This window comes from Electrophorus electricus, chromosome 19, assembly GCF_013358815.1.
Source record: "Electrophorus electricus isolate fEleEle1 chromosome 19, fEleEle1.pri, whole genome shotgun sequence".
Classification (NCBI taxonomy): domain Eukaryota; kingdom Metazoa; phylum Chordata; class Actinopteri; order Gymnotiformes; family Gymnotidae; genus Electrophorus; species Electrophorus electricus.
In genome coordinates this window covers 13374643-13390038 of record NC_049553.1, presented here as the reverse complement: position 1 = coordinate 13390038, position 15396 = coordinate 13374643, and the positions used below count along the sequence as shown (strand labels likewise).

Here is a 15396-nt window from a genome sequence, read left to right as displayed (position 1 = left end):
CAGCTGTTGAGACTTTGCGCGGTCTGATCTCACGCTTTCCTGTTGCCACATGTCTTATATTGCATCTGCACTATTCTTAGCATTTGTTCTTTTCAGGTAGAGAAAACAGTAAGGCTGCAGATGGAGGTGTTCCTGGCGTAATGTCAGTTTGTCCATTTTCAAACGTGCCCAGTCTCACTGAGCAAACTGTGCTATAGTTCGGCCTATGAGGTGGCATGCCACGCCAATGTAAACCTCCTCTGTGTGTGTGGGTGTGTGTGTGTGTGTGTCTGAGTGTTGAACTTTTTAATTTTTTTTTTTTTTCAGCACACAGCAACTTCTGTAACCCAGCAGGGTCAGAGATCAGCTTTACAAATCCAGAAACGGTATGTTGGCACTTTTGCTAATTGGCCTGCGTAGACACACTTTAATCCACTCAAGAAAGAGGATTTAGCCCAACATTGATCAATCTCGCCACTGTGATTGGGCTAAAGCTCCTCACCTCCAGCTGAACAGGCCAATGGCAGGGCAGGACCAGTAATGGGGGGTTAACTGCAAATAGTCCCGTACCTCCCCCCGCATAGGAGGGAACTGCTATGAGTGCGCTGTTTTGTCGATATCACGTCAGACACGCCGCTGAAGCAGCAAGAAAAAGATTGGTTTTGCACGAGTGGGTTTAGAAATCTTCTGGATGTTTCTTTTTGAGAGCTTAATGATTTATGTTGCAGAAATGTGCACAAAATGTTATGCAACTGGTTCTAAAAATAGTTTAGGGTTTTGTGTGTGTTTAGAAAAAACAAAAGTTTTGCACTTTCAAATGATAAATGTTCGCTTAAGATGAGAGAAAATATTCTACTTGTGGAACATCTAAACAGATGGTGCCAGAGTGACACATTTAGCAAACACTCTTATCCAGAGCGACTTACAAAAGTGGTTTGTCATTTACTCATACAATATATCCAAGTACAGTACAGTAGGTTAGAATTAAACAGACCAATGAACTAGAATACTGTAGAATACAGGGATGAATGCTGATACATAGAAGTGCAAAATACATAAGGTCTTAAACAATGATAAGTGCTAGAGTTTGTTAAACAACATAAAGAATGCCCTACAATAAGTACTAAATTAGTCAGTCAATAAGGGAGCAGTGTCAGTTGTCCTTTAAATATTCTGCAAATAGATGTGTCTTCAGTCTGCGTTTGAAGACTGCAAGGGACTCTGCTGTCCGGACAGCAAGTGAGAGTTCATTCCACCATCTTGGAGCCGGGACAGAAAATAGTCTCAATGCTTGTCGTCCATGAGACCTGAAGCAAGGTATTTCAAGCCGAGCCGTACTTGAGGTTCAAAGTGCTCGAGGTACGGATCGGGCTTTGACCATTGACCTCATGTATGAAGGGGCTGGTCCATTTTTGGCTTTGTAGGCAAGCATCAAGGTTTTAAATCTGATGCGTGCAGATACAGGGAGCCAATGAAGGGAGTGCAGCAGTGGAGTAATGTGTGAACTTCAGAAGATTGAAGACCAGTCATGCTGCTGCATTCTAGACAAGTTGTAGAGGTTTGATGGCTCTTAGAGGAAGACCAGCAAGTAGCGAGTTGCAGTAGTCTAGCTTTGAAATCACAAGAGACTGCACAAGCACCTGGGTGGCTTCCTGCGAAAGAAAGGGTCGAATCCTTCGTATGTTACAAAGGAGGAATCTGCAAGACACAAAAGTTATTTATGTATTTTAAAAATATTTTTCTGTAACAAAAATGCTGAAGGTGTGTTTTTGTGCTGGCTGCGCTGTTGTGTGGGGGTGTGTTTGCTGTAGGACTCGTGTGTGTGCCTGCCCTACGTGGAGGGGTCACAGTGTGAGCTGTGTAAGCCGCTGTACTGGAATCTGGCCACCGAGAACCCGCGAGGCTGCATTGGTACGTGCCACTTCCTGTTCCGTCCCTACCACAGCTTCCTGTACAGGCACACGCCACAGGAACAAGGGCCTCATTAAAGGTGTGTTTGAACAGAGCGGGCTGGGTTGCATAGTGTTAAATCAAATCTCTCTGTAGCTCGTGCAGTCGTCATCGAGTTGATCGAGTTCGCCCGGTCGAGCTCAATGGGTGTTAAGAGTGTTTTGCTGTTGCGTGTGGTGATGGAGTGAGATTTTGCTCCCGAACACTTATGACAGGTCGGGAAGTACAGGCCTTCGGGCCGAGCGGTACCGCTCGGTGACGTTGGAGAAGAGTGCTGGTTCTGGCAGCCGCCTCGGGTTTGGTGCTGCTGTTCCTTCTTTTTTCCTGCCTTTCGCTCACTCTTCCATCTTTCCCTGTCACATCCTTTGCTCCACTCGCTGAGCTCGTGGGATTAATCTGGACATCACGCTCGGCTGCGAACCGTTGTGACCTGCCGTTTCATAATCAACAGCCGGGGTCAGCAGTTCTACGGCTCGCTCTTCCCCTGAGCTCCACAGGCCTGTTCCTCATTTTGAGAAATTGTTGCGGGAGCCTCACGTGCTGTTGTAAATCATTTCGGCAGTTTTTATAATCTCCTGGAGCTCGGCTGACATCACAGGAGTGCAGCCAGGCGGCTATGTGGACAGCTTCCAGCCCCGCTCCGCGCCCGGGGTGCAGTATGAGGTTGGTTTGGAGCAGTTTAGCGATCACGCCGTGCCTCACTGCACGACGCCGTCTTTATTTGGAGAATCTTGACAATAAGGAAATACAGATATGTTGGAACGCTGGAATGAAATGTCCAGATTAAAATATCTATTTGGTTCCTAATTTATTGGCAAGAATGACTACGTACTGTATTGTACGTACGGTACAGTACATACTGTAACCAGTGATTAAGTGCACATGCCTGGTGTCACAGGCACAGTGTCAGTACACATCAGGTTGGTGTCATGGCCTCCTTGACCACAGCTGATCCCCCTGACCAACTAAGCTGTTTGTTTTGTTTTTGTTTTTTAAATACAAATATTGCAAACAGAAGTTTTACTGAAGTGCAGTTGCTTCGCAGTTCTGGATGAGGAAAGAGAGTCTTTGCTGCTTCCTGCAGTCCATGTCATTTTTGGCTGTAACAAGCAGTACATGTAGTGGGTTTCTAACAAGGCATAGTCATACTGGACCTTCTCCTGTTCAGAAGGTCACGATTTGCTTGTAACTGACAAAAACAGTTTAGCAGCTATAGTGTATCAGACAGTGTTAGCTGCTCTAGCTCATGCAGCTATAGTATATCAGACAGAGGGTTAGCTGCTCTACCTAGTGCACCTATAGTGTATCAGACAGAGCGTTAGCTGCTCTAGCTCATGCAGCTATAGTGTATCAGACAGAGTGTTAGCTGCTCTAGCTCATGCAGCTATAGTATATCAGACAGAGCGTTAGCTGCTCTAGCTCATGCAGCTATAGTGTATCAGACAGAGTGTTAGCTGCTCTACCTAGTGTACCTATAGTGTATCAGACAGAGTGTTAGCTGCTGTACCTAGTGCAACTATAGTGTATCAGACAGTGTTAGCTGCTCTAGCTCATGCAGCTATAGTATATCAGACAGAGCGTTAGCTGCTCTACCTAGTGTACCTACAGTGTATCAGACAGAGTGTTAGCTGCTGTACCTAGTGCACCTATAGTGTATCAGACAGAGCGTTAGCTGCTCTAGCTCATGCAGCTATAGTATATCAGACAGAGCGTTAGCTGCTCTACCTAGTGTACCTACAGTGTATCAGACAGAGTGTTAGCTGCTGTACCTAGTGCACCTATAGTGTATCAGACAGAGCGTTAGCTGCTCTAGCTCACATCTCCTGCTGAAGGTCTGATAACAGGCTGCGGTTGCGTGTTGTCAGTAAACCTGGAGGGCTGATAACAGGCTGTGGAGCAGTTGTGTGTTGTCAGTAAACCTGGAGGGCTGATAACAGTCTGTGGAGCGGTTACGTGTTGTCAGTAAGCCTGGAGGTCTGATGTCAGCAAGCCTGGAGGTCTGTTGTCAGTAAGCCTGCAGGTCTGGTGTAAGTAAATCTGGAGGTCTGATAACAGTCTGTGGAGCGGTTACGTGTTGTCAGTAAGCCTGGAGGTCTGATGTCAGCAAGCCTGGAGGTCTGATGTCAGCAAGCCTGGAGGTCTGTTGTCAGTAAGCCTGCAGGTCTGGTGTAAGTAAATCTGGAGGTCTGATAACAGTCTGTGGAGCGGTTACGTGTTGTCAGCAAGCCTGGAGGTCTGATGTCAGCAAGCCTGGAGGTCTGATGTCAGTAAGCCTGGAGGTCTGATGTAAGTAAATCTGGAGGTCTGATAACAGTCTGTGGAGCGGTTACGTGTTGTCAGTAAGCCTGGGCCCAGGCAGTGCAGGTCCTGAAGCAGGACTCTGTCTCCCGCCTTTGATGTGGAGGCTTCTGGATTGATGCTTTGTGACAAGCCTCTTTCTTCAGCTTTGAAAAGGCAGCCAGGTAATCAGAGCCTATTCATCAGAGCTAGGACCCCCCCGCTCTCTCGCTCAATCACTCACTCTCTTCCTCTCTCTTCCTCTCTCCCTGCCTCCCTCGTGTTGTTTGGTTCTGCCCTGTTCTTCCGGAGCTTTTGTCTGTTCCTGCAGATGTTGTCCACCCCCCACCCCCCACCCCTTATTTTTGCTTTGCCTTTTTTTTCTTGCAGTTTTGTACCATGCTGTGCTTTTTGCAGTGGTTGCGCAACAGGAAGTGTGTCACTGTCCCCTTTACCATGCAGAGACACTCGTTCTGTTCAGTTCCAAAGGTCCTGTATGCCCAGACGATGTACCAACTTGCAGCACAGTGGGTGGGAGGCTCTGGAACGGAGCCAAACTGAATACCATTATTTCCTGTTCAGAGGTGTCATTCTCCTCCACTGCCTACTCCTGTAGGTGTGTTCAACCCAGGACTGTGAATCCAAATCTAACCTCCCATCCAGATCAACTCCTAGAGTTCCTAATCCTCCAGGTACTCCTAGAGTTCATAATCCCCCAGTTGGATTTATGCCGGGCAAACAGAGGAGGAACAACCGGAGAATCCGGACTCCAGCGTCTGTTATTTGAGTGTCTATGCTATGAGCCATCAGTTTACCCCTGTTGAATGCAAAAACCGGATATACGGATTGACTTTGGATAGGAGTTTTATGCCTCTGCTCTAATAGGAACTCGGAAGAACTGTTACAAGTTTAAGTTCAGCCAAATAATAGCTTCAGGTTACGCCATTGAAAGGTGGACGCCAGGTTGCAGTTGTCTCTTGTCATCTTTCTACACTGTCTTGTCTTTAAAAGTTGGTCTGAGATGCTTTTTCTTCTCGTCCTCCTCCTCAGAGTGCATGTGTGATGTTAAAGGGACTCAGAGCGGTGTGGGTGAATGTCAACAGGTGGGTGCTTTTTTTCCTCACTTTCAATCCATTAGCCTCCCCTCACAAGTGACTCTGAGTACATCTCTGCCTATGAAATATTTGAAGCGATCCCAAATCTACTGTGTAATTTGCCTTTTATCCATCCTCATCACAAACAGATCTTCAGCTGGTCAGGTAGTCTTTAGCTGTAGTAAGCTGTAATTGGGCACACATGTTTGGATTCTGTATATCCTGATTGGATCAGGCAGCCCTGTGAAGCAGAGGTGTGGGTAGGGATGTGTGATTGTATCGGTATATTGCGTGCTTCTGTTTCAGGAGAGCGGCAAATGCTTCTGCAAACCCAACACCTGTAACATTGCCTGCAACACATGCCAGGACGGCTACTTCCTCCTCCAGAGGAAGAACTATTTTGGTTGCCATGGTGAGTTACCTGGGGACTCATTCATTAGTAATGAGTAATGAATGTGGAAAGGAGCTACATGCCCTTCAACTTTCAACTTTTCCAAGGAAGTTTTAACAAGGAACCCATTTGCAATGGTGCACTGTTTTAAACAAAAAAACATTCATGAATGTTTCAACTTTGCTCCTGGGAAAGTTACTATTTTTAACCTGTGGTTGGAGCCTCTGCATTTTGTAGTACATTTTTGCATTTTTGGAACTCGGTTTGTATTCATGGTTACTTATACTTCTTATATTCCATGTTTTCATACATAGTTTCTTATGTGCTGTGTATTTTCTTATACTCTATGGTGCACAGGGACCATTTGTAAAATACATCCAATAAATTGCCCTAAGGAAATGCTAATAATGACCTCATCTTCTGCCCTTTGATAGGCTGTCAGTGTGATGTGGGTGGGGCTATGGGGCGTGGCTGTGAGGAGACGACCGGCCAGTGCCGGTGCAGGAAGCACATGCGCGGCCGCACGTGCTCTGAGTGAGTGGCGAGTGTGTCATTTAACATTAACTACAGGCATCTCACCCTGGCTCAGTCGGCTCCCTGTAGATAACACAGCACTGTGTCCTGCTTCTAATGAGAGCAAAGTGCATTTGTCTGTCTAACAAACAAACGTAATTCCTGGACGTTACATGATTATTGAAATGTTTGTTCGTCCTTGCTGTCTTCGTGCTGTGTGTTACTAGTGAGAGTGCAAGCTTCCCCCTCTTCGTTGTGTGTGTGTGTGTGTGTGTGTCACAGGCCTGAGCCGAACTTCTACCTACCTGACCTACACCACGTGAAGATAGAGGCTGAGAATGGCATCACAACCAACGCCAGGCCTGTGCGCTTCGGCTACGACCAGCGCGAGTTCCCCCAGTTCAGATGGAGGGGCTACGCCATCCTGACGGCAGCCCAGGTAATGCCACGCTCAACCTTCAGCCGTTACCACTCGCAGTAACCAGACCGAAATGGAGAGAGAACTTCACGAGATACACTTACTTGCAAAAGTACACATTTACAGCAATACAGAATAAACAATATATGCCAAAGGTAAAAAAAAAATAATAATTCTATTATTCACCTTAAGAAGAGGAATAGTTGAAGCATTTGGGATTTACTTAAATGACACCATTTATGGGTAAATTACACCAATAAATGGAGCTTGGAGCAAATATTTCTAATATCATCATCAACCTGCAAGGAAACAGCCTACATAGCTTTGAGTTAATATTTATAATACTATCAGCAGCAGCCTGCAAGGAAAAATGCCTACATGGCCTTGAGTTCATATTTATAATACTTTCAGCAGCAGTCCTGCGAGGAAAGTGCCTACATGGCTTGTGCAGGCGTACAGTAATATAAGGTATATGGTTCCAGAATAATGCTCCGCTTCCCTATTAGCTGAAACATATATTCTTGTGTTTGGTGGGTTTTTTAAATCTAAATCCATTTGAACAGTAAAGTTGAAAGAAAAAACAAACAAGACCAGCAGCGACACCAAAAACGACCACAATTTAAAATGCAAATGATGCAGAATCTTGGACAAACATGTGCTTTCTGAGTGTTCCTGTTTTTAGTAACCATGTAATAGGATGTAGCTGCTGTGCTTGTGTTTCATCTGATGTGGCATTCTGTGTGTGGGAGAGGTTAAAGGTGCTGCGCTTGCTTTACTGCAGTCAGTCCCTGAACATGTGCCTGGCTTCAGTGCACTTTCCTTTTGATTCTTTTAACTATTTGGATGCCATTTGTTCTACACAGTCTTTATTTTCCACTAATCACAAGCGAGGCAGTTGCGGTTCTTGCAGGGCACATGACATGTTCTTATGCAGTTAAGATCTGAGTTTGCAGCCGACGATGCTCCGCCGGCTGAGCGACTGCGGACTAAGAACATGCTTGTGTCATGGAGAATTGCTCTCTAATCACCAGGGAGGGGATTTTATGCTCTAACTCTGTCTCTCTTCCCAGCCAGAGGTGGTCTTGTATCTCGCTGTTGGCTTCCCCGGGCCCTTCAACATAGTGTTGTGCTATGCAAGCGCTGGCCTGCAGAGGGCAGTGCGTGGGCGAGTCTTACTTGTGGCGGGAGCTGACTTTTCTTTTCATTGCAACTGTAAGTGGTGAGCAGGAGGACCAGTGCTGTTGTTCAGTGTTTCTTACAAGGCTGCGTTTCTAAGGCCTCTCTTCACTCCTGTTTTTTTTTTTCCAGCAAGTTTAGAGACATGTTTCGAAGTGTATCTCGAGTTCTTCCACTTCCTTATAGTGTGAAGATGTATTGCTCTGTCTAAAGTCACTGTGGGGAAAACTGCCAAAGACTCCTATGTGAAAAGAATCAGAAAATCCATTTAAATCTGCAATCAGTGTGTTTTAGCTTTTTCAGAGACATTATTCATTTTATTATACTCATTAACCTTTTATGGTTCATAGTGTGGACGTCACATGACCCAGAGCGGACAAGGTACATTTCTCTGACTGTCTCACTCTCTCTCTCACTCTTTCACTTGCGTATGACTGTATGTAATTTTAATTTTTTTTACTGAACACTGATTGTGGATTTAAAGCATACTTCACCAGTGTAGTGCATCCACTGAGGGGAATCCTTCTCATGTCCATCCTAGCAGGTTTAGACTGAGGATCAGATATCTGCCCAGTGTTAGAATGAACTCCCCAGACTGGTCCCAGTATTAGAGTTGGCACGAGCTGCATGAGCTGATCCTGAGTCAGTTGTTAAAGGGATAGCTTGACCCAAGATGCCTGACTTGCACTGACTAATGACCAAATGAAACCTACCAGGACTGACTTTCATGATTAACAGTGGTGTGAGCATGTGGAGGGGGTGTTTGCTCAGGGCGAGGGTGATCTGGCCATGATTCCTCTGCTGTTTTTTTTGGTTTGTTTGTTTTGTTTTCTATGCTGTAGCTTTGCGTGCCTCTGCAGCTTGTCCTGTGCTGTCCTAGGCGGACCTCGGCGTCCGCCTACACGGCTGCTAGGACCTCGGGGCCCGCCTGTCTGGCTGCTCGGGACCCCAGACTCTGCCGTCTGGAGGTGATTGGCAGAGTGTTCCCCAAGGCTAGAGGATGAAACAGCCGCCGAGATCAGTCTTGAGCATGTCGTAGAAAAGCGTGCTTTCTTGCCTCTCAGCGTGCCGCCTCACCTCGGCTAGTGAATGTGTGTGTGTGTGTGTGTGTGTCCACGCCCCTCCCTCTCTTCAGAGTGAAGTGTGTGTAAACGTGCATGTCAATGAGACCGGCTGGTCCCTCTTCCTCATGCTGCTGCGCTTCGTTAACGGAGGAGGAGGCAGCGTTACAGGCCACGTGAACGTCTCCCGAACCCGGGGCGGCCCAAGGTACTTCCTCCCTCTCTCTCTCCCTCTCCCTCTCTCTCTCTCTCCTCTCTCTTCTCTCTCTCTAGCTCTCTCTCTCTCCCTCTCGCTCTCTCTCCCTCTCGCTCTCTCTCTCTCTCTCTCTCTCTCTCTCTCTCTCTCTCTCTCTCCCTCTCGCTCTCTCTCTCTCTCTCTCTCTTTCTCACCTTCTTTTCATCTCTTTCTCTGTCTTCATCTATCACGTCTGTCCTTTTCTCTTTTTCTTTCTTTCTCTCTCTCCCTCCTGCTAACCTGTACCTACAGGTCTGGACATGTCATGCATGTGAACCACATTTCATCCATTATGAACATATTACTAAACACATGGTGCTTAAAAGATCAGCGTCTGCTCACCTGAGCGGCGAGCTTGTGTGTTTGCACGAGCATGTGTGTATGAACGTCACGTTTCACCGTCTCAAGTGTAAACTCCGAAAATGGGACTTTTAATAACCGAAGAAAGTTATCATACGTTCGCTGACCGCAGAATCTAGATAGGAAAGGGTGTGGACGTACCTGCCAGGCAAAACCAACACTGTAATTGCGATGTGTACAAAAGGCATTGCTGAGATATCGCAAATGGTAATTGTACATTTTCACGCAAAGTTTACCTTTAAAATCAGAGGAAGGAATTGGCTAAACCAGAGCGCCATATGGGTGTTGCATGCTCAACAAACCCAGTCAGTACATTCACTGTGTGCTCATTGCCACACCTGAGAGATTCTTACTCTCACCTTTCTTGTAATGCACCTGAGAGACAAGTCACGTAACGGTATTATTATTTTGGCGTGTAATTGCAATAGTATATTAGCGTGGTAGTGTTGGTTTATTTTCTATTGCTGATATAGCTACTTTCACACAGACCATATAAACATTTCATTTACAAGTTTCTAAGTTCTCACGCACACTTCAGAGGGGTGCGTGGGTTTCTTCCCTTTAGATCAACTCAGTATCAGTCCTCACGTAATGAGTGCACAGTATGGCCTGTGGCAGGTGTGTCACCATGACCAGAGTGCTTTCCTGCCCGTAGGGTCGCGGCAGAGTAAGGAGGTGCTGTTTCCGCCGAGCCGCTCGCCTGCGTTCCTCACCGTGCCCGGGGATGGCTTCGCCCAGCCCTTCACCCTGACTCCTGGCAAATGGATGGCGTGCCTGCAAGCCGAGGGCGTGCTGCTGGTTAGTCACTCCCTGCCAGCGGTTGGCATGAGAGGCATAGTGCCAGCTTTATGGCCCCATGTTTCTAAATGACAGTCCAGTCATAATGGAATTCTTAATATAGGAACACGAAGACACGTCATTATAAATCATCTAACATATAGTACCGCAAAAAAAGTTAATTAGACGAAGTTATTTTTTTTCCTTAATAGCTGAGTGGAAATTTGGTCTTTTTTGTGTGAGCTACTTTTGACAAACCCTATAACCTATAACAAAAGTGATGTGAACCCTGAATCCTAATCCGGTGTGTGAGTGCTTTGTGAAAGCTAATATATATCTGTCTGTAAAAGCCTCCTTGAGTATGAGAAAGGTGCAATATAAAGGTAAATAATAGTAGAGTAATACTCCTCTGACTGATGTGTTGGGTACATGTAGCTGAGAGACACATAGGTACAGAATAGAAAGATATAGATAATAAAGAAACTGTAGTGTCATTGCAGGGCCACTGGCTGGCTGAGGTTTCTGAGGTATGTATGACTTGTTCTAGGACTACATGGTGCTGCTGCCCAGTGCCTACTACGACACTGCAGTCCTCCAGCAGGAAGTGACGGAGCCCTGCTCCTACCTGACCTCCACCCAGAGGGGCAAGTACGTGTATTTGACAACAGGGTGGTGGGGGTTCTCGTGCCGGCTGAGGCTCCTTCGGGTGGGTGGGCTAGTTCTCTGATACGTAGTAACATGAAGATTTTATGCAGATTAGCTGAAAATCAAAAGCAGAATGTTTTGGTTTTGTTAGGTATCAAACATCTGTCATACAGGTAAAATGAGGTCAGACTGGATCAACGCTCTGTTATTTGTCTAGTCCGTGCCTTTGGTTCTAACTCTCTAATATGCTGTTAAGTGGTGAGGCTAAAGCTATTTGCTAAATCTAAGCAGGACATCAAAAGGTTGATGTTATGGCTTTGTCAAGCATTGAACGAAAGTTATAGTGTGTAAGGAAGACACTGATCTGACCGTAGAAGAAATTTAAAGAAAGGCACTGCAAAACTACTACCTTGTTGGTAAGAACCCCTGATTATCAACCGAGCGATTAAGTTCTGTGAGTCAGGGTTCCTGCGGCACATGTTCTCTTCCCTCTCTGTGTCTCGTCTCACCTCCTGACTGCGTGGGATTTGCCGGGGTGTGTGTCTGCTGTAGCTGTCTCCTCTACGAGCACGTGCCGATGGACAGGTTCCCGTCTGTACTGGCCTCTCGGGGTGTGACGTCCGTCCGGGGCCGCCGGCGGACACAGATGCGGATACGGCGGCCCACAGCCGACCACCCCGAGCTGGTCTCCATCAGCGGGCGACAGGTGGGTGCTGATGCTGGCTGTGGGGTTATACGTGCCACCCGCACACACCCAGACATCACGGTGCGCTCTGTATATGTGCCTGTAATGTTCTTGAGGGTTTCCCTGCCCAGTCAGCAGGGGCCTGTTTTGGCTATGTGCCAGGTGCCAGCACCCCTGGATGCGTTTCTCAGGCGTCTTGACTGCTTGGCCCAGGCATGCTGGGAGCTGGGGCAGCCTGTACCCTGTCTGGGCTGTCTGCCGGAGTATGACTCTGTCTTTATTTCACTCTCGTCCTCCACGCTGGCTGGCGGTGACGCGCCGGGAATTCCGACCTCCGGCGCACAGGCCCAGCTGCGGCTGACTCTGCACATCCCCGAGTCCGGCTCCCACGTCCTGGTTCTAGAGTACGCCAGCGAGGTGGACATCATTCAGAACGTGATCGTATCGGTCAGCGGTTGGCCGTGGAACCAGACTCAGATGGTGGCCAACATCTATAGCTGTGCCTACAGGTGAGCGTGCTGAGATTCATTTCTTCTCCTCGGTCAGTTCGAACCGTTCTCAGTCCTACGGCGGGCCTCAGCTGTGTAAACTGTGTCCCGCGCTTTAGCTTCCTCTGCCGCTCCGTGGTGCTCGACGCACAGGACCGCATCGCTCACCTCCTGCTCCCGCCCAAGGCTGACATCCTGGTGTGGTCACCCACCTCTTCCGTCCTGCTGGTGAGAGAGGGCTTCATCAGACCACATTAGACGATGACTGATCTTTAGTCAGGGCGGTGGTAGGTCAGTGGTTAAGGTACTTGACTAGTAATCAGAAGGTCCCACCATAACAAGGTTCCCACTGTGGGGCCCCTGAGCAAGACCCTTAACCCTCAATTACTCAAACTGTGTTCAGTCAGAATTGTACGGTGCTTTGGATAAAAGTGTCAGGGTAATGTAAATGTATTTGAAGGCACTGTTCATGATTTAGTGAACCACATATTCAAGAAAGCTTGTAGGACTAACAGTAGAAGTGTAAGCTAGTGTTAGCCTTTGCATAATGCTAGCTGGACCTTGCTGTTTTTTATGTAGTATTAGCAGCATTAGCCCTGTTTACTACAGTATATATGATTAAACACTTTTAAGATGTATTATTTACGTGCGTGTCTCCAGCATCACCCGTCATACGTTGTGTGTGTGTGTGTATGTGTGAGCATGCGTGTCTTTGTGTTTATGCGTTTGTGTGTGTGTGTGCGCGTGTGCTCCTCCCACAGTACCGAGTGTTTGCCATTCCTTCCGTTGCTTTCACCATGGAGCTGGTTCATCCCAAGGTGCTGTGTGTGTCGGTCCATGGACGCTTCGCAGGGGACAGGTAAGTCTCGTCCCGCCTGCGGCGCGTTTACCCGCATCACCGTGCCAACAGCCGTGTCAAGCTTTTGTTGCGTTGACATGTAGTCTTCTTCATGGGAAACAGCAACTCAGATCAGATGCGCCAGGCTACTCCAGCGTGCTCTCTCCACCCTTTTCATTTCTGGGCACATGGTGGTGGAGGGGTGTTGAAAGGAGCCCATCTGCTGTGCAGGTGTGGCACTCTGCGTTCCGCACCCAGAGATGTGCACCTCACCTGGAGCGTGTTTGCCTCCTGTGTTTACTGTCTTCTCTACATCTTTGCTCCTACTTTCCTCTCGTCTCACGGCCCGGGGCACAGGCCAAGCCTAATGACAGGGTGTTCACTTTGTCTGCAAGCTTAATAATAAGCCTGCGCACTCCAAAAAACCCTGATGTTTTATGATTTGCAATTTTTCTTTTTTTTTTTTTTTTTCCCACAGCAACAAGACATGTTGTCCTGTCTGAAAGGTGTTACTGGTCGTTACTTTCCAGTTTTAGGTGATCATATTCACTGTCTTTATAAAGCAGGGCAAAATTTGTCAACCTACAGAAAGCCCAGACACCCAGCTAGGGGAGAACTAGAGCCCAGACTTTGACAAGCCAATCTCAGTGGATGTGCTAATAATCCATGATTGTCAGTCTGTGTCATGTGATATGTCACATGACACATCATGATTAATTTGATGCGGCTAATGATAAGGAAATAATAATAAATATTGTGGAAATCAAATTTCCTCCTTTTTTCCTGTTACCCTCTTTGTCATTACTTCTAGACTGATAGCACTTTCTTGGTATCTAATAAAATCTATCAGCTGTTTATGAAATGCATTTAAACTGATAGACTTCAACTTCTTTTGAGAGCACAAGCTTATACATGTTAATAAGTGCTGATGATATGCTAATAATATGCTAATGAAGTGCTCCTTTCTGACACGGCACAGCAGCAGAGATGGAACCACAGTAGCACCAGGATTAGCGGCAGCAGGAGCTTTGATTCCGCCCCCTTCCAGGTCTCTGCCCCGGGGTCTTTCGACCTTCACATGACCTTTCTAGCCTTTGCCTCACTGAGGCCTGTTCCGGCTGTCTTTTAACAGTGTATGTCCCTACGGCCTGGACACTTCAACTGCAGCTATTCGTGTGGCAGCAGGGACAACCACGAATATAAAGTTGAAATGTATGAACCCGAAAGCACAGGGGGTGGGAGGTGTTGTTTTCCAGGTTTACGTCTGCTTCCTCTTCTTGCTGACCCATAGCCCTAGGCAGCGGTAAACATGATTACCAGAGCCGGGGAGATAAGGCTTCTGTATAAAGCCGTGCCAGCTAGCTTTCTGCTCAAGTGCAGTTTTCCTGAAACAAAACAATAATGGCCAAGCGGAAGGCTGGGAAACCTGCGCCAAGACGCCGTGGGCCGACCTGGGAAAGTGAGCGGCCGGCCCACATTCGAGATAAGGGCGGCGCGGGAATGTGGGAAAGGACGACGACGATGGAGGCCTTACAGAAGCATGTGAGAAAGGGCGTGGCTGAGCAGAGGAGACAGGGAGAGGGCTAATAAAAGGCTAGAGCACACACACATGAACAGTAAACAGTGAAAAGAGAATGAGAAAAGGAGAAACAAAGCAAGGAAAGAGGGAGGGGGAGAGAGAGAGGTAGAGAGAGAGAGAGGGAGGGAGAGAGTGAGGGAGAGAGAGAGGGAGATGGAAAGAGTGAGGGGGAGAGAAAGAGATGGAGAGAGTGAGGGGGAGAGAAAGAGTGAGGGAGAGAGAGAGGGAGAGAGGGGGGAGAGGGAGAGAGAGGGAGGGAGAGAGAGAGAGAGAAAGGGAGGGGGGGAGCGAGAGAGGGAGAGAGAGCGAGAGAGAGAGGGAGGGAGAGAGAGAGAGAAAGAGAGAGGGAGAGAGAGAGTGTGAGGGAGAGAGAGAGAGAGATGGAGAGAGTGAGGGGGAGAGAAAGAGTGAGGGAGAGAGAGAGGGAGAGAGGGAGGGAGGGAGAGAGAGAGCGAGAGAGGGAGAGAGAGAGGGAGAGAGGGGGAGAGAGAGAGTGAGGGAGAGAGGGAGAGAGAGAGAGAAAGGGAGGGGGAGAGCGAGAGAGTGAGGGAGAGAGAAAGAGTGAGGGAGAGAGAGCAAGAGAGGGAGAGAGAGAGAGAGAGAGAGAAAGGGAGGGGGAGAGCGAGAGAGAGAGGGAGGGAGAGAGAGAGAGAGAGAGAGTACTGATTCCTGGTCCTTAGCTCAGACTGGAGGGAGCTGTTATAAACATCTAAAAATACAAACTTCCTTATTCTTTTGCACCTTTGCTTTTTGCCTTCTAAGCGGGAGCGTCAGAGGATGATTACTGTGAGCGTGTTGATCAAAACACACATTCATACCCAGATAACTGTGCTCCAACATGTCGGAGACTGTGAGGTGCTGTAATTAAAGCCTTTTCCCTCTGTTGGAGGTGCTGTCATATTTTACAGTGCCCCCTATAGGGATGTTTGT

General features: G+C 47.6%; 1 protein-coding gene across 1 annotated transcript in view; it reads left to right on the top strand.

Annotated features, from left to right (window-relative positions):
• The window catches only part of si:ch211-241e1.3 (laminin subunit alpha-3), a 64383-nt gene that overhangs the window by 18462 nt on the left and 30525 nt on the right, over positions 1–15396 (top strand). The window contains exons 16-29 of the mRNA XM_035536635.1: positions 307–365; positions 1791–1890; positions 5257–5309; positions 5607–5712; positions 6126–6225; positions 6487–6643; positions 8934–9035; positions 10051–10072; positions 10110–10252; positions 10779–10879; positions 11429–11582; positions 11907–12070; positions 12169–12277; positions 12751–12908. Of these exons, the coding sequence (XP_035392528.1) occupies positions 307–365; positions 1791–1890; positions 5257–5309; positions 5607–5712; positions 6126–6225; positions 6487–6643; positions 8934–9035; positions 10051–10072; positions 10110–10252; positions 10779–10879; positions 11429–11582; positions 11907–12070; positions 12169–12277; positions 12751–12908 (1528 nt within the window). The remainder of the gene's footprint in view (positions 1–306; positions 366–1790; positions 1891–5256; positions 5310–5606; positions 5713–6125; positions 6226–6486; positions 6644–8933; positions 9036–10050; positions 10073–10109; positions 10253–10778; positions 10880–11428; positions 11583–11906; positions 12071–12168; positions 12278–12750; positions 12909–15396) is intronic.